Source organism: Polypterus senegalus, chromosome 15 (assembly GCF_016835505.1).
Source record: "Polypterus senegalus isolate Bchr_013 chromosome 15, ASM1683550v1, whole genome shotgun sequence".
NCBI lineage: Eukaryota > Metazoa > Chordata > Cladistia > Polypteriformes > Polypteridae > Polypterus > Polypterus senegalus.
Genome location: NC_053168.1, coordinates 119,864,547 through 119,884,472, shown reverse-complemented (window position 1 = coordinate 119,884,472; position 19,926 = coordinate 119,864,547). Strand labels below are relative to the sequence as shown.

General features: G+C 38.5%; 1 protein-coding gene across 1 annotated transcript in view; it reads right to left on the bottom strand.

The window, feature by feature from the left end:
- Positions 1–19,926, bottom strand: part of cdkal1 (CDK5 regulatory subunit associated protein 1-like 1) — an 821,501-nt gene that overhangs the window by 193,495 nt on the left and 608,080 nt on the right. Inside the window, exon 12 of the mRNA XM_039736195.1 lies at positions 6,914–6,976. Within this exon, the coding sequence (XP_039592129.1) occupies positions 6,914–6,976 (63 nt within the window). The remainder of the gene's footprint in view (positions 1–6,913; positions 6,977–19,926) is intronic.

Below are 19,926 nucleotides of genomic sequence, written 5' to 3'. Positions count from 1 at the left end.
TTAATTTTAAATCAGTACATTGAGTGCAACTCAGGCCCTCTAAGAACTAAACTACGTGACTGGCAAGAGACCCATATTACTATCTCTATTATTTAAATGTCCCATGTGTTTTAGAATTGCTCTCCTGTCCCCCCTCCTTCCTCTCTAAATCCATCCTCAGTCCTCACTATTGTTATTCCTCTCTTACCCCATAACTTTCTTCTCCTATTCCTCTGTATGCTTACTTACATTTGTATGCCAAGGACTATCATCTCCTATGTTGGCACAGGCCTCATGTTGTAAGTCCACAGCTCTTTTTGCTGCCAACGTTTAGAAGTCTTTCTCCAACTTTTTAAGCTCTCAGCATCTGAATTAATAGCTTACCTGTCCCCAATATTAGGAAATGGGCTGCCAGTGGACAGTGACATGAAACTCTTTGTTGGCTCTATCCTTTGACGTGATATTTATATCTCTATTTATAGCTTGCCATCCTCTCTTGTGACTGTCCTGCCACTGAAGTGATTGTTCTGTTTAATATCTTCCTCAACGGGTTAGGCTAGAATGGAGGAAGGGCATATTGTATGTGTAACGTTTTTTTTTCTTAAATTTGTTAATTTTATTGAAAACAAGATCAAAGCACTGACCATGCATGTACAGAGCATGCAAAGTTGTGCAAATATGACTACAAGTGTGACATAATTTAATGACTGAACTCTCACCATGTTCTCTGCAACTCTGGTCCTGCAGGCCAAACTTACAGGCCTGAGTATGCCCGCCAATGAAGGATTCTGGGGAAAAATGGCCCTGGAAGGCACAATCTACCTCTAAGGCAGGATCAATGCCAATCACTATTAAATGATTTTGACTGATCATCTTCATCCCACTACTCAGTAACTCTTCTGAATGACCCCCTCATCTAACTACTGTTATGAACACCAGAGTCAAAATTGTTTTAGCAGGCAAAGTGGATGACTGAGAAATGGGAGTAGAAACAAGGAGCTGTCAGATATTTAGTCTTTTAACACCATGGAGACAGGAAACCATAATCAGAACTATTAACCAAATACAAAAAAAAACAAAAAACACACAAGTTAAATAAATAAGCAAAAGGTCCTCAACACTAACTGGGATTCTTACTTCTAACTATAACTACATGGAAAATCTAATATTACAAAAATGTTAAGAACTACTTTAAGCAGTAGCCAAAAGTGAGAAACAAATATGTAACAGAGATGATCAACGCACGTGTGTACTTTAAAACATTGAGGCAATGTGTCATTTGGACATACACTCATTGCTATTAGTGTCCTTTAACAATACAATACTGTGTGCTGCCATTCTAAACATAGTGACTAAATGATGTCACACACCAGCACAATATTTGATCACATGACTTACAGCTGAATAACATAACACACTGTGACAGAATTGCGATGATCTCTGCTATCCAAGATTCGGTTCAAATGATTTCACTATGACAATGTTAAAATAAACAATGTCGAACAAATGTTCCAAATCTTTCATAACTACGTGTATTTGTTGACTTGATCGTTTGACAGGTATGTACACAATCATAAATGACGTCTAGGAGAACCTTATTGACAGGAGGTAGAACAGCTACAAGTGCTTTAACTTTGTTTTTACAGTGTCTGTACCTAAAGAAACTGTTACAAAAGGCACAACGTAATTCAAAATAACCAAATGTCAATGAACAACAGAGGACAAAAGAGTCACAAGTTAAAGGATGGAGTGCTACATTTTTCATGTAGAGTTTCTTATGTTACAGTATGGTGCCACTGGCTGTGCAGGTGGGCACATGGTGGCCCCAATGCTTATTAATGACTTTGCTGTCTTACTTATCACTAATAATATCCAATATATAAAATAAGACACTACCTCTGTTGAACAAACACAAAGTAGTTCCTAGTATTTATGTTTATTACTGTGGTAGTGGTCAACAAAGAAAGATTTATTTTTAATATGAACAATGCTAGAATGTAACACGAATAAAAAATTACGGTCAATATACTCGCCAGCCTCGAACAAGCGGCAGTTGTGTTACTTGAAAGCAGCTCACACTTGGCACCTCCTTCTAAGATCAGAGCTACAGGACGATGCAATCTGAATTACTGCAGCAGTGCCCTTCCCTTTCGGAGCCCCGGCCTCAGTGGCAGGTGTCGTCTGAATTTTAAGGAGCATGACCTCATTTGCATCTCAGTCTCTGCCTTTTGCAATGCTTGCTGAAGTTTAATTAAGGCACGGGCTGCTTAATCCCTTTTGAACAGAGGAGCCAAGACACACACCAGGGGAAGATTTAAACAGTCGCTGTCAGCTCGCAGGACGACAGGAGGTGGGATTTTCCAGGTTCTGGGATCTCAAAAAAGGAAGGCAAACACAGATTCTCCTTTTTTTTTACAGCCCCTCACGTCTATGTAAATGTTACATTGGAGAAAGAGGCTGGAGAGGCATATCAGCAAGTGCGTGACCCTGCAAGCCTCTTTAATTCTTGGTGGACAATCCTAACAAGCACCAAATTTAAGATTCAGGGCAGAGTCCAGCTATAAAGCAGCCCTTGAGGATCTGCTTTGGTTTGAGAAGTACATAGCAATGACGTTCAGGTTTCTCCCTTTGAAAGGCATAGAACAGGATGAGAGAAACAGAAAAAAGTAAGCAATGTTATCACCCACTTTGAGGTAAAGGAGACACAATTGTCTTGTTTTTGAGAATACAAAAGCTGAGCAGGGCAAAACAACCAGTGTGGAGTTGCATGTCAACAGCCAAATGAAACAGATTTGATCTGGCAGGCAAAATGGTCTGCTAGCTAAGGAATCAAATCTCACTGCTGGCTCAGTGACTGAATCAACCATCCAGTCTGTGTTCACTTGACTACTACAAATATGGTCTTCTCTCCTCTGTTGTATCATCTGATGCTTCTTCCTTATGCGAGTCACACTGTGCATAGACTGGGTTTTGAAACAGAAAAGTGTTATAAAAAGCAAATGTGGATTGTATAATTTGAAACTATAATGTCTGCCTTTTGCTTTAAGGGTGGGTAGCTAAACTGCTCTACATATCGGTACAAACATCCATCGCTTAAATGATACATGAAAACATGTATGAAATCATACACTGAAAGGCACTATGATTTGAATTGAATATATACAAGTATACAGTGTATATACGTAATAAGAACCTAAACATTTCAAAACCTGTAGTATATGCTGTTGCTCCGTGTAAAAGCCTAAACAGCTCTGACCTGCTGAGACATGGACTCTACGAGACCTCTGATGGCATTCTGTGGTATCTGGGATCAGGGCATCAGCAGTAGATCCTCCAACTCCTGTAATTTGTGATGTGGAGCTGCCACAGATCAGACTTCTTGTTTCAACACATCGTACAGATGTTCAATTGGTTTGAGGTCTGGGGAATTTGGAGGCCAATGCAACACCGTGAACTCTTTACCATGTTCCTCAAACCATTGCTGAAAAATGTATGCAGTGTGGCAGGGTGTATTACCCTGTGGAAAGATGCTGGTTTGCTACAGTGGTTTGGAAGGCAGTACATATCCCATTAATATCTACATGAATGCCCTGACCCCAGGTTTCCCATCAAATCGTTGCCCAAAGCATCATACTCCCTCCACTGCCTCGCCTTCATCCCTTTGTGCATCCTCATGTCATCTCGTCTCTGGGTAAATGACGCACAAATACCCAGCTGTCCAGAAAACAGGTGACATTTTTCTATTGAGTTAAGATTAAGTTTTAATACTCATGTGCTCAATGTAGGGGCTCGCAAATGCATTTTTACTGACCGGCCTGTGACTATATAGTTCCATACCCAGCGGGGTTCAATGTACTGTGTCGTGACATATTACTCCACTAACCACCATTAAAATTATCTGTCATCTCTGCCACAGTAGCCCTTCTGTTGGTTTGTACAAACCCAGAGAGTGTTTGTTGACCCTTTGCCTCAATGAGTTTTGGCAGTTCGTCATTCTTTCCTTTATGGGAGCCCTGTGGGTGGGTACTTACCACAGCTGACCATGAGCACCCCACAAGCCTTGCTATTTTAGAAATGCTCTGACCCAGTCATCTGGTCATAATAATTTGGTCATACCAATCCTATCATTGACACCCAAAGTGACTTTATTGTATTTTATAAATTTGAATTTAAATACATTGATTACATCTGGCCTGAAGAAGGGGCCTGAGCTGCCTCGAAAGCTTGCATATTGCAATCTTTTTAGTTAGCCAATAAAAGGTGTCATTTTGCTTGGCTTTTCTCTACAAATCTAAATAAGGTAAATGGTAAAACAAACACAGCACTTTGTGCAAAGGTGTTTGCCATGACAGGCACTGTAAAAAGTATTTAATGATTAAAAATAAGGTTTATAGGTACGGCCCCCCCAAGTACATTTGCCTGCCTTCCTTCTACTGTACTGAACAAGTATTAGTCCATCTGGTACAGTGCACTTAAATGCTTTGCACAGGTGTTCATGATAAAGGCACTATATAAAACACACATGAAATCTAAATTTAAAAATTATCATGTTACAGAATCACATTCTGCCACCCACTCTGAGTGTGTCCATTAACCTTACGACCTATAAGTTATATAAACAGGAATTTCTGCAAGCCATATGGTCACATAGAGACTACCATGAAAGACACTGTATTAAACTGGGATATGCAAAATACAGCATGGCACCAGCTGTGTCAACATTTCCTTCAAGAAAATGGGCTGTTGTGTTTTTGAGACCTGTGACCTTCACAAGGAAACCAGGCTAATGGCCTCACTACTGACCTATTGGGTAGCAAGACCTTGAGTGCTACTTCCTACTAACACCTGTAAACTTCTGACCAGTGGTTTCCAACCCCAGCCCTAGGGATTCCCTGAGTCTGCAGGTTTTTGTTCCAACCAGTTTCATAATCAGTGAGTCAATTTACCTTGGACTGGTCTCATTGTTTAACTATATGGTCTTTTTACTTCTCTCATTCTGCATTTAGAAAAGAACAGCAGTATGAGATGAACATTCATATATATATACAGTATATTTTTTTTTTAAACAAGATTCATATTTTTGCCACAGCTTTAAGTGCTGAACTCTGTTTTGTCAGTTTTCCATTATTTCACTTTATTCTGTGGTGTTATCATTACTACTAACTGCATTCTAATAATAACAAAAAGTCCGAATTAGTGAAAGACGCTCTAATTCTGGGTGTTCATAAAAAATACCATTATTAGTTCATGTGGTAGAAGTACATAAAAAAACAAGAATAGTTGCATCAAATACCTGAAATATTTAAAGTCTAAATACTCTCGATTGTAAGAGAAATGTGTCGCTTTTCACCTTCTGATAGGGGTCCATAGAGGGCTAGACTCCTAGTAAAGAATCAAAAATATCATATTCATAATCACGGACTTGGAAATAGTCTAAAATGATACCCCAAATGCTTATGTTTGAAATTTGTCACGTTTAACCTTCTGGGAGTGGCTCATAAAGGGCTGCGACAACAAATCAAATATCAAAAATATGATCATATTCATAACCTCAAAATAGCACAAATAGACACTCAACATGCCTATATTACTGATCCCAAGTGTTTGAAAGCTTTGTGAAAAGGAGCAACTTTGACCCCTCATTTCACATTATGGAGTGAATCCCTGGGGGGTCAGTGTATGAGATGGCATTCATAGCTTCATGTCCTTTCTTATCATTTTTGCTATTAACATCTATTGGTGTAATATCCTGCAAAAAATATGCTCCAAAAATGGCGTAAAAATTCAACTTGACAGCTAGTATAACAAGACATCAAAATGGGGTGAACGGTACAATATATATATATATATATATATATATATAAATAAATATACACACACATTTTATATATATACTGTATATCTATATATCTATATATATATATATATATATATATATATATATATCTATATATATATATATATATCTATATATATATATATATCTATATATATATATTGGGGGGGTGTTTCCTGTACTAATAAGTCAGGAAGTGCCGGACAAAAAAGCTTAACTGATTTTGAAGTGTTTGTAAGTAATTCTTGCTCACACAATTAATGAAGTAGACACCTGGGACAGATAACACTGAATGATGAAAGGCTTGACACTAGAAATATCAAATATGGGTTTGCTGACTTTTAATATAGTGTTTCCTACAATGAGATAATTCTGTGGATTTTTTAAATCTTGGAATTAAGATTTTCATCATCATGGATTTCTTTCCAGCTGTTCCTGTCATTTAGCTGTTACTTTGTAATGAGCACACTAGTCCACCTGATGCTGAAGCAGCTGCAGACGTATTTCATAATTCAGTTATTTCACCACGGTTTAATGATACACTATACCATTGTAGATTGTGTATATGATGTACTTCCTCTTATTTTAACTTTCACATAATTCAACTACTCAATGTTTTTAAATAAAACCAGCATGTACTGGAACTCCATTCCATGTTTTCTCTCATAAATCACTGTGGCATGTTCTTTAACTGGTAACCTTAAGAACAAAGAAAGATCGCTTAAGCGACTGCACAAGGCTTAAGTGACTGAGGAAGGTAGAACAGGGTGGCAAAACCTTGACCTTCAAAGGCCCAGCTGCACTGGTGAAAAAGAAGGCTAACCATTTACTTTCCTTGCAAGCTCTGTTAGCAGAAAACCAGTAAATTAACCAGTAACCACGACGAGTGTTGCATACATGGCACACACAATGGAAAGGACAAAGACCTCGATTCTATGAGAATCCCAATGCTTTTGGTCATCTCTAGTCAACAGACAGAAAAACAATTCCTTAAAACAAATATGTGGGATCCATGTGAACCATGCTGTTGTACACCAGCCACATGTAAATGAAGGTGTGATAAAGTAGAACACAGTTTTAAACAAAGATGCAACTTACCTTGCGATCATAAGGTGTATACGAATGAAACAAAGCCGACAGCTCCTTTGTTCTTTGTTTTTTCTGTAGAGAGAAGGACAATAACTAATGTCAGAACTCAGGATTTGTATTGATTATTTCCTACTGTGCTTAGTAGTGTTAAAATGGACACAAGGTCAGAATCAGCTGACAAAAATATCAAACACTATTACAAGGCATTTTACAAAGTACTGAACAATAACTTACACTGTTCTATGTCGTCTTTTTTGTTACAGAATAATAGGGAATTTCTGCCTCGTCAGCCTGATGTTCGTCTCTGTCTGGTGTACTGCAGCTTTCACCCAGTCTTACCTCTTCAGCCTGACACTTAGTATTACACTTTCACCAAACCGTATTAGTGAATATGAACAAGTTATCTTCATGTCCACCTAACATGTACACTTACTATACGAGGTGTGATCCAAAAGTTCCCGGAATGCATTTATTCTGCACCCAGAAGGGTTTGGTTATATCAATCGCCGCTAGATAGCAGTTCAAGATGTCCTTGAGAGCTGTTATAATGTGTTATAACGTCAGCGCTGTTGTTTTTCAAGTCGCAGTTCTCGTTTAAAATTCGGTTGTATCTGTGAAGGGTTGTTCGTGAAAATGAGTGATTTGAAGGCCCAAAAAAGCTCAACAAGTTCACAGCAACACCAAGTCAATGCTCATTTGCTTCTATGATGTGAAGGGTGTCATCCACAAGGAATTTGTGCCACAAGGACAGACGGTGAATGGAGCATTCTACAGGGATGTTCTAAGGCGTTTGCGAAATCAAATTTGCCAAACACGTCCTCAGATGTGGGCTGACAAGTCATTTCTTTTGCATCACGACAATGCACCAGCTCACACATCTCTGATTGAGCACGAATTTTTGGCTTCTACAAAGTTTACTGCCATTCCCCACCCTCCGTACTCCCCTGATTTAGCGCCGTCTGATTGTTTTTTTATTTCCTAAGATGAAGATGAGGCCTAAGGGACGCAGATTTGAGGCGGTGGAGGAGATCCAAGGGGTAACATCTGACGTCTTGAACACACTGACAAAGAATGACTTCCAGAGGTGCTTCGAAAGGTTGAAATCTCGCTGGGATTGGCGTATCAACTCAGCGGGTGACTATTTTGAATGAACTGTTCACCAGTAATTGCTATTTGGTGTGTATGCTTTTAAATAAATGCATTCCGGGAACGTTTGGATCGCACCTCATATAAGGGAAGGCTGCTCCCTGATTTCTCCATCACTCTTCAATTTCTACAATTTTAACTTGTCAGTGTGCTGCTGTCCACTAGAGTCCTATGTGCAGTGGCAGTAGTGGGGATGTAAAGAGTAGATGACCAGCTATCCCTTTTTGGAACTTACTTGTGAAGTAAGCAGAGGCCTTATAACCATTTTGCAGACCCAACCCACAATACCAGCTTAATTAGTACATGCCTAAAAATGGCTGCTGCATTGGCATAACAGAATGACCAACCTCTCTCCCTGCTATACCATCTATTGATCTGAGGAAGGTAGCCAGAGTACTAGCCCTAATTTCAACAGACTTAACTGTGATACATGAAATAATATGACCACCATTCACTGGCATGCTATACACAATGCTGGAGCACACCTCCCTCTAGACTCCCCTTGACACGTGCTATACCAGTGTCAGTCTTCCCTGTTTGAAAGATTTCTTCATCTTTCTGCCCAGAAAAAAAACATCGCCACATTCCTGATCATGATCAACCCATGGCAAAGACAGTGAATTAGCTAGCTGGGAGACTCTAGGCCCAGCAACCCTAGGAATAGCTGTGCTGAAACTTGAGTGATTATGCATTTAAGAGTTTTGATTCATTTTATAGTTCAGCACAATCTAATTGGCATCCACAGACCCCAGTTCAAAATTCGCTGAATCTGGTTATCCAAGTCCAAATGACCAAAACATCATGGTGTGCCACTCATTTCCAGGACTACTCTACAGCACTAATATTACTAGTGAGGCTACAATTGTTTTCTATTCCTCACTCCTAACTCCAACCTCAAGGAGAAGCAGAAAAAAGATAACTTATGTCTCTAAACAATGTATTTGACATTGAGGAGAATATAAGAGAACGTTTAATGAGAATTGGCAATTCAGCATAACATAGTTCATTGATTCTTGTTCATCTACTAAGTATAAGATAATGAGACTTCAAAATCAGGATCAGGTGGTCTACATCTACCTCTCTGTGCAGGATCTTATTCCACTTACTTATAGGTTGCTTTATAATAAGTAATAGTAAAAGGCAAAATTTGAAGGGAATCTTTAACTCAGTATCTACTGTGTAAAAATAATATTTTATAGCTGTGATAAAGATGTACAAATTAGATAGCATCTTGAAGCTATACCGGTGCTTTCAGAAGAGTGCACCACTGGACAGTCTTGGGAATGAGTTGCTTCAGAGAGATGTCCAGATAATGAATGCAAATTAGTTTTCAATAAAACACCACTTGTATAAAATGCAGTCTAAATCAACTAAATGTTACACTGCACACATCCTTCTCGACTCAGACTATCCCAAAAGCAACCAGGGTCTAGATCCTGATTAGAACTGATGTTGTCAGGCACCTTGCTTTGCTGGTCACACATTTTGGGAACGTCCTCTACTCAGATCCCCATCTGCAATTCAACATCAGCAAGACAAAAGAGCTGTTAGTGGACTTTCGGTGTGGCAAAGAGCCACTGAAATCATCCAGGCAGAAGACATGGAAGTGATACAGAGCTACAAGTACCTGGGGGTTTACATAAACAGAAAACTGGTCTGACAACACAGTGGGGCTGGACAAGAAGGGCCACAGCAGACTGGACATCATAAGGTCTTCCTTCTTTTGATGCGTCAGCCAGTAGTAGTCAGTGTGGCGTTCTACACTGCACTCCTGGGGAAGCAACCTTTGCTTAAAATAAGCACAATACCTGATCAAACTTATCCGGAAAGCCTGCTCTATCACAGGGTGAACTGTAGACGAAAAGAGGATGGTGGCAAAATTGGATGTCATCATGAAAAAATCCCCTCCATGAGGAGCTCTCTTGGAAGACTCTTCACCACAGGCTCATTCCACCACAGCGTCTTTTCTTCCCACTGCTATCAGGCAATTCAATGCTTCCTCCTGATGCTTCAAATTCAGTGCTGATACTCCAAGTTAATTTTGCAATTTAAGTTCATTTGTAATTTCTGCACTATATTTATTTATTGATCGATTGTATTATTTGTTCCATGACTATCGTTTTTTATGTTTCTACTGCTGTATGCATCTACTGTAAACTTCCCCCTTGGGATTAATAAAGTTAATCTAAACTAATCTAGATATTATTAGAATAAAACATTTGCTTACCTAAAAGCCAGCTTTGCATCACAATAATTTGCAATCCTCTACCGGAATCCCAATGGGACATTACAGGTTAGTGAATAATCTATTGTGATAATTGATGCTCTAACTGGTGATGCGCTTTTATTTTTCTCAACTGGAATGATAGTACCCCAAATAACAGGGCACAATGAGAAAGGGATGCTTTATTTTGCTTAAAATTAGAAGCAATTTAAAAATAAAAAAATCATAGTCTCTTTACAAGGAACAGACCAGAAGAGTCTGGCGGGCACTTACTGTACGAGTGTTGCCACCAAATAACTGAGCATGCTGCATTGTTGTTACTTTTGGACACTTCAAGTTCTCTGATGGATAGCAAACTTAAGTGTTTTTTTTTCTCTTCCTTTTCTGCTCTCAGGGTGGGTAGTGAAGCAGTTATGTGATCCAATTTGATTTAACATCTATTATTGTATAACTTACTGACATGTTATTCATTGTAAAGTAACTGCACTGCAATTTTTAGAATCCATGAAATATGAAAAAGAAAAACATTTGTGGTAAATTCAGCTTTAATCAGCTTCTATCTGTACGCCTACATCCTTGCTGAACACATTTCAAGCTAACAGCTGCCGTCTACTCAATGCATGCCCTTCAATCACATCCAAATCTACATTTGCTTTAACACCTTCCGTCTTTCCTCACAGCTCACACTTCCCAGTCCTCATCCTGGTCTAGCAGCTCTCCTCTAGACTTTCTTAAACACAGTGATGTCCTACAGTGTCCTACCTTAGTCTCGTGTTATTTCGGATGTGACAACAAAACTCATTAATTCACATTAACAGTGAGGTGTCATATTTGCCACACAGCTTTGCTACCATGATCCCCATTCTACCTTGCTTTTATCTAGCAACAAGTGAAATGCAGAGATGGACACAATAGAAATTAACTAAGGATGCAGACCAAAGTGTTTCAAAGCTGTAAGAGTACATGCATGTACAGTTAAGTGTGAGGATTAATCAGTACAGAAGACGGAGTATGAAGGAAATCACCTTGGGAGCAGTTCGCTCAGGCCATTCAACTCACTGGCTGTAGATGATGTCAGATTCTTTAACAGGGAACCCTCAGTTTGTAGTTGTTCTAGAACCGATCATTTCTCACTGGCATGAGTGAAGTAAATTCAGCCTGGAAGCCCTGCAAGCAAGTGCACTAGTCCACTGCAGGAAATACATCCATACTTATTCACATGGAACCAATTAACATACCCTATACTTTTAAGAGTTGGAGATTTGTGAAGAACACCATTCCAGAAATGGAGAGAACACGAAAATTCCAACCACAAAGTGACCAGTCAATGAACCAAAGACTCAGCAGCACTATCCAAAGCACCACTTTACCCAGAGAAATTATGGGCCCAAACACCAGAGGAATGGCTCCTGACAATGGCAGTTTGTTCAGAAAAATAAAGTACCAGTACTGACTCAGTTTAAACTACATTGTTACTATTATATAAACAGCTTAGAAAAATGTCACATTAGCATCAATTCTTTCAACAAACTTGGAAAAGCTGCAGCCTGAAATGAAGAAATGTGAAAAAGTCAGTTTTCTGTGAAACGCAATACCTTCAGCGATAACCTCCTTTGATCAGGAACACTCAGAGAACACATGGCGGCACCATCCTCAAAGCAGGAGCACTGTCAGCGGTTCATGAACACTTTTTAACTGTACAACTTTAGTTGGGTATTTGACAAGTAACACCTCACCAGAGGCGAGCTCAATGTTTATGCTGCTATCAATGATTTCATACGCGGGGACATCAGACACTTGTCTATCATCCCTTCTGAAGACTCAAGTGTCGACTGTGTGTGTTTGGTGTTTGGCTTGGAGAGCATTATGTGACACAGATGGCTAGTGGCTGTAATGAGCGGGCAGAACATGCTTCACACTACCTTGCCTAAAAAACACTGTCCCAAAATGCCTTACATGTACAATTTTGAAGGAAGACACTTTGGTTAATCTACGAAAAACACAGCAGTGTGCAATACCTAACTCGCACCACACCTAAAAGGCCTGCTTTAAGACAAAAACAGGCAAATGTACAAATGACAAGTACCAATTTCTTACTCATTTTAATCCCCACAGTTTTAAGTGAATTCCACAGGAATTTGCTGGTTATAGAGCTCAAAATGTTTTTAATTTTTCTCTAAATAGACGTAAGCATTTGAACACTTGCATGCAATAAATCATATAAACATAACAGTACTTATCAGTAACACTGTCAAATAAGTTTTGCTGACTTGTACTGTGCTTATTAAATGCATTGACAAATCTTTTACCATAAAAATACGTAACATGTAAATTATAAAGTGGAAGGACCATAACAAAAAAAGAAACAAGCTATTTTTGTGTTTATTGGGTATTTAATTGTTTCCTCATTTATATGGGAAAATACTTGAACTATAAACATTTCCAAGTTGCTTAATTTAGTCTAAAGGTTTCAGGGTGCTGGAGCTTAGAATAATTGAGCAGGAACAAACCAGTCCATAATAAGGATATCCAATGCAGGGGTGTTATACGACATTTTTCTTTATGTCACTATATCTGGACAATACTGTTATGAGTTTTATTCACATGTGCATGTTAAATTTGGCACACAGGGGCTCATCAGTTAGAATTGCTAGCCAAGCATTGGATTAGATAGCCAAAGACAACTGGAGGATTGTATAGTCAGCTTAAACACAGAATAGGGTATTTCTGTCCTCTGTCAGCACAAAATCTTCTTTCCTTATTGGGAGAATGAGAACCGGCATGTAAGCACTAAGATCTTTCTGTATTTTGTGGAGGAGGAATTCAGCCCTTGTTTGGAGACAGAGAAGACCAGCAAGTTGAAGAAGAACAGTATAAAGGCTTGGACAGCAGCCAGACCCTTCGAGGCTGTGTCGACAAAGTTCGAAAAACCTCCCAGCGTGGGGACGAGAAATGGCAGGCTGTGTTGATCCAGATTCCCAGCTGGATAAAAATTCTGTACATTTGCCTCCCGTCTGTAACCGCGTTAACCGTCAGTTAATGTAAGCTAAAAGATATTTTTTCTCATGTGATTCTTGTACCGCAGTAATTACGATGGGAGGGATATCGCCTTTTCTGGTATATTACGATATTGTTTAGTTATTTAATATGCCAAAATTTCAAAAGAACACATTTCCAAGAGAGCTAATGCCTCTTCAGGAAACAAGGGGTGAGGTGGGGCCTGGGATTCAAACCCAGATCTTTGGACCTATGAAGAGACAGTGCCACCCTTGAAATTAATGAGGTATGAGAAACACTGAGAAAGAGATATATCGTGAAGTGTACCTGCGAGTTTTAAAGTGTAACGGTTTGTAGGTCATAATCTGAACCTTAAAACAATCATTAATAACTTTCATCTCCCTCTTGACATTTTATGCTTTCACAAGCCAGGCTACCTGTTAAATACAGGTAATAGAATAATTTAAAAGCATTTGCTATCTCTTGTCCTATACACACTTTCAATGCCATTCCGCTGTATTCACAGGTGTCTGAAGTAAAGCCTACTTCTCAGACTCTGTCATTATTTTTGAGGCACCTTCCTCACCTCCTGTCCAGTTTTATTCTTTCCAACTTTAAAGTTGACTCTGTTAGTATACATATTTATTCCTTCTCGTGTGCCATCATACTCACACCAAACCAAAGCCAAACTGACCAATCGGATTGCTCTTAGGGACTGGACACACAGACCTTAGTGTTTTATTATATAGTAGATTATAAAGATATGAGGCTGAAAGACAGATTTTTACCAGCTAGCCCAATGATCAGCATTACAGCCTCCCAGATCTATTGTCCTGACTTCAGTCCCACAGAGTCTGCATCTTCTCACCATGTCTGTTGGGTTTCTCTCTTGGCGTTTTGCACTTCCTTTTGATAAAAGGGCCCCCAAGTATGCAGAGTGTGGAAGTTTGAATGAGGGTAGCCTCCATAGGAGGTGCTCTATCTAGGGTTAATTCATGTGCTTTTCCCACTACTGCTGGGTTAGTTTTAGGGCATCCAAATGCTGAACTGGATTAAATGAGTTTGAAAATGAATGGATTTCACCAACAAAGATTGTGTAGAAACACGCTGTGTCTAAATTAAAATACTAGAACTGCATCACAACTTTTGAAAACTAAACAGACGTGAAAAAAATCAGGTATTTGCAAGATCAAGCTCTTATTTGTAATACCTTCCTCTCCATCTGGGTAATTTACAGAGCTACAGCATTCCCAGATTCACCATGAGCCAGAAGGAGATAACATGGATGAGGGGAGAAGGGCTAGTTGGGTTATGTCAGGCTGAAGGGCCATACTTGACACTGCAATGCTAGATTAGTTAGATCAGGAGACAAGCACCCATTTCATTTAAATGAGGAAGGCCTGTACTGTACTTCTATATAATCAAAGCTGCACTGTTACAGTTTTGTTAATCCGATCTAACACTTTACATACTTGTTAAATATCACCTGGTTTTTGATTCTATGAATCACAGAAAAAAAAAAAGAAAACTTCCAAGTAATACACACAACTGTTGCTTAGTTGACCAGTCAGAAAGTGCGTCTTAATGATCTATGAAGCATTTTATATTTTCTTGAAGTTACTGCTTATATTCAAAACCTGTATTGACCTAAATTAGGTTGGCGTAGCGTGGTGTGCCTTGGTTTGTCAGACCTACTGATCCTCAAAGACCGATTCTGGGATTACGTTGACGCCATGCCTGCACTGGACTACACGAGTGAACAAAAATGAATGATGAACAACAAACAGATAAAATATCTTTTGAAACTGCAGGTGTATCACTAGACACTTTCCTTTATCCAATTAAAAAGAGAATTATTAAAATCATTTGTTGGTTACACAGGCACCATAGTACAAACAGAAGAAAGTATCGAAAAAGCAAGTATGAATATTACTAAAAACGAAGTAATTGAAACTGGTGGAAATAGAAAAAGAAATATTGATATCAAATAATACTCAAACTTGAAAATAAAATGGGTAAACTGAACTGTATGAGCAATAAATTATACTGATTATATAACTATAGAAACAATACCCAATCAACTGAAGAGAAGCAAAAAAAATAAGTACAAAAAGTCCATGAAAACACAGAATGAAACAGAAATGATCACAATCTCAAGAATATCAATAAAAAAATGATCATGAAGAGGTGGAAATAACAAAACAGATGTGTGAACAGAAAATAGAAATGAGAACAAAGAAACCAAAAATGATACATACTGAATATTTTGCACAATGTATTAATGAAATACTAACACCAAAAATAACCTGAGAAAATGCAACACAGAATATCAAGTGTAAAGAACAAAGAGATGGGAAAAATAACACCATGTATGACATTTGTATTATAATGTATTTTTTTTGTTATACTGTATTTTTTATTTTTCAGATTCTTTTTTCTAAATGTAAATATTGTCGATGGTTTACTGTGTATATTGCTCTTGGCTATTATTGTGGAAGATTTAATTTATTCTTTTTATTGTTCACCTTTGTGCGTTTATTGTTATCAAAACATTTTTTGCCTCTTTTTCTATTTACCCCTTTTCTTTGTCAATTACACTATTTTTGGTAATATTCTTACATTTACTCTCAATACTTGAACTCCACTAAGTGATGTGTATATAAGGTGATATTAAAGTGATATTAATCATATACAAAAGAAAGGACATCACAATGCCGTTAAGTAATTGTTTAAGAAGATGTCCAAACAGATTATTTCATTCATCTACACTTCCATTTTCAGACCCTCTCATCCAGTTCAGTATTGTGCAGATGCTAATCCCCTTTAGTAGTATTAACAGTGGTATTGTCACATGTACAGACTGCAATGAAACTCTTACTTGCATGTCCAACCAACATGGTGGTACTTTTAATTAATCAAACCCATTAAGTTTATGATAGCCAAGAACTGAAACAGGTCTGCATCAATGCAACTTTACAGGCAGTTTCACTTGACAGGTTTAATAAAATAAAAAAAAAGTGCACTGTTTCAAAATGATTAAGTAAAATATGATACACTCTTCCAATTGTGTTACAACTAAGAAAAATAAGATGGTATGCCAGCAGTGTTATGTAAAGCCAATGTCACACCAGACGTCTTTTCCAGTGATTTTCAGTCTTAGCCTTCATTTATGTAATCTTAGCCAATTAAAGCCGCTCCCCAAATATGGCACATCCAATCACCGAGGCCAACAAGCCTGCGACTGGCTACGTTAAAATCAAACAGGGTCGATTTTGTCTTTTAGTCAGAGGCATGGGCTTCATGAGCTGGAGACCTAACAAGCAATAAATACTCATGTGAACTTCAAGGCATAAAAAGAAAGGATGAGGAATAAGAAACACCTTTACACCTCACATACAGGAGAGGCTCATCTTTCTGATGTCACATGTTGCATGCACTAAAACAGAATGGAAAAAAGAAAAAGATGGTAGCGACTGCGGCTGAATTCACCATACCTGTTAACCCTTCGCACAACACTGACTCCGTACAGACGGCACAGGGGCTTCAGACCTCACAAACAGATAGAAGGCTTGTCTGTGAGATGTCTGGTGTTTTACATAAAATGTAAGAATGGAAAAAAGAAGAAAGGGCTTAACTCACTATAACTATTAACTCTACACATAATACTCGGTCAGACAGCATGGGAGCTTTGGAACTCACAAACAGAAGACAGTCTCATCTGTCAAATGCCTCATGTTTTTATGTACCATGAGAAAATGAGAAAAGAGAGAGAGAAAAATAAAAGAGGTTGCTGAACTTGCTGCAGCTGCTAACACTTCATACAGCACCAGTACTGTGCAGACCCCAGTCAGGTAGCACGCTACTCCAACTGTGCTAGAAAATCATAACTCACCCTGAAAAGTAGACATGCCTCGTGATTTTCAGGCATGTAAACTGACTTGGTGCAGTGAAGAAATCAGCAAGTGTGGTTGGCAAATCTGTCCCACTTCATGACAAACACTCACGTGATACGCCATTGGCTTAAATCATGACAACAGCTTGTTCATTAACGAGTCTTGTTCCAGCAAGTATTACCACAAACAAGGCCCGGTACTGTCTAATCAATAAGCAAATATGTTATTCCACAAAGGTCTCAGTGGGAGACATTGCCAAAACATTTAACCCAGCCAAGAAGGAGCCTGACGACACTGCGTACATTTAGGTTTTGTCCAAAACTGTGAAGCATGTGTGCAATATACCGTTCTGAATTGAGGTCAACCATATTTTACCAGGACCAGGAGGAAGAACATATTTAATTGTGCGCTGACATGCCTTCATCACAAGAACATGTAACTGAAGAGTCCTGTTTCAAACACTGCCTCAGATTATTCTACCCTTATACATCATACCTAGAAAGTATAATTTCCACAGTAGACAATCAGACTAAATGGTTTTTTCAGCCAAATCTCTATCTTGCCTTCATTGATGTTCTAATTAAAAGACATATTTATGACTTAGGAGTTCACATAATGAAAATATATTATCAATAAATAAATCTCTAAAGGTCCCAATACCAAACATATTTAATCTATTATACCCTAAGTTCTTCACGAAAGGTGGAAACATAAAGGGTACAACTGACACTAACATCTCAGAGACAAGCACTGGTACCAAATATTAAGTGAATGCTAAACTAACTAATTTTTGCTTAGCTGGCAGTAATTAAAGGCAAATAGGAGGATTTCAAGTGTGTGTTGCCATGTCATGTTATCTAGCATATTGGATTTAAATCCTATGTCTGGTCCTTGTTTGCATGAAGTATACATTTCCCTCCTTTGTCTGCATGGGTATTCCTCGGAGAACTCCGTTTTTCTCACAGATCACCAGAGACACACTGGTTATGATAGCTACTGATTCCAGATTTGTCAAGTATGAGTGTGGGTGTATGCATGAGGGGACCCTAGGATGGACTGACACCCTGTTATTGGTTGTTTCTTGCCTTTTCCCTAATGCTGCTGTAACCTCCACTGAATTGGATTAACATTGCTTGAAAATGTTGTGGTGTAATATTTTCAGATAATGTGTACTACATTCGAAATGCAAAACCTGTAACTGTGCAATAAGCCATGGCTCAGTGCTGGGGTGTGAAGAACCAAAATATAGATAGGTGAAACCTATTAGTTAAACTGGGACTTTGTGCATTGTTTCATATACTGTCACACCACTAAAAACTTTATAATGTGGACTATAAAATGTGTTTGGTGTTGCACCAATATACCCAGTTTACACTAATCTAAAGTTGCCTTTATGTTTAACAATGACAGCTGCCTTACAAACCCTGTGTTTATGAATGGCTGGTAGAATTATGCATTCATATTCTGTACATGTCTGATCCAACCTTTAATGCAAAATAAACTGTTTAATAAAAAACAAATATTGGTCATATAAAGTCTTCCCCACATTACTGCATATGGGATGGCAGTCTTGGTTATGTGACGCATGTTTTGAAGCCTAATCCTTCATCCACTTTCCTCAAGAGTTTATATAAACTTACAGAATGTTGAATATTCATAACTTTGGGCAAGAAAGGGAACAAGGAGCTGAAGAAGACAGGTAGGTAAGTGTTGGACAGAATCACACAGCTGTGCAATATTTTTGAGAAGAAGTTTGCAATTTTTTTTTTGTGTTTGATTACCATACAAATGCCCGGACAAGAGAAGGCTTCATTTACAAGAGTTCAGTACAGAAAAGCATGGAGTGCCAGTCCTGTGCATTAAGAGCGTTCACTCGCTCGGCTGTGTCAAGTCTGGAGGCACTGCTACCTGAACAAATACAGTGGTAAACAGCAAAGGCACAAATGACGCTGACATCCAATTTACTGCTTCTGTAGTTTTACAGATTAGAGAAATCGAGGAAACAATACAGGAAATCTGGGGCAGTGGCATGTGCAGAGCCTCGGGAGCTTTCTTCTTGCCATTTAATTTATTAATGTGTATGTATATGTGTAAGTGAGGGGGGTGAGGGAACACCTACCCCCTTCCATTTCAGTATTTAATAATCTGAGGACAAGATAAGAAAAAAAAATTAAAAATCTATTGTGAAACATTAGCACAGAGACGGTGTCAATAAAAAATAAAAAAGCACAACAAAACAAAGCAAAAAAAAAAAAAAGGCCTTCAATAATTGGCTACGGCAATCAGCAGTAAACGTGGGCTTTTAAGTCAAAGCTGTCAGACTACGGAAAATAAGCACATTATTAATGTTAGCGCCATAAGCTGTTAGCATAAAAATAAGGGCTTTTACAGCAGCCCTCCTGTCACTTCTTTCTTTTTTTTTTTTTTTTTTAAATATGGAAAAAAGTTCCTTTGTAAGATTTGAAAAAATAACAATAACCTATATTTCTGCGGTGGTTGACGGAGTTCATGAGGTCAGAAGATACCATTTTGTCTGTCGGCTCTTCTCCCCATTAAAAAAATACAGGAAGACAAATAAGTCTCCCTCAGCAAGCCCATGATTTCTTTGCCACAAACTAAATCTTTTCATAGACACCTTTGTTGACAAAGCCATATTAACCCCTTCAAAGGCACTCGGAGTGGACCGTCTACAAAGGCATGTGCATTAGACACAAGTGCAAATGATTAGCAACACTGAGAACCAAATCCAAAAGAGCCTTAAG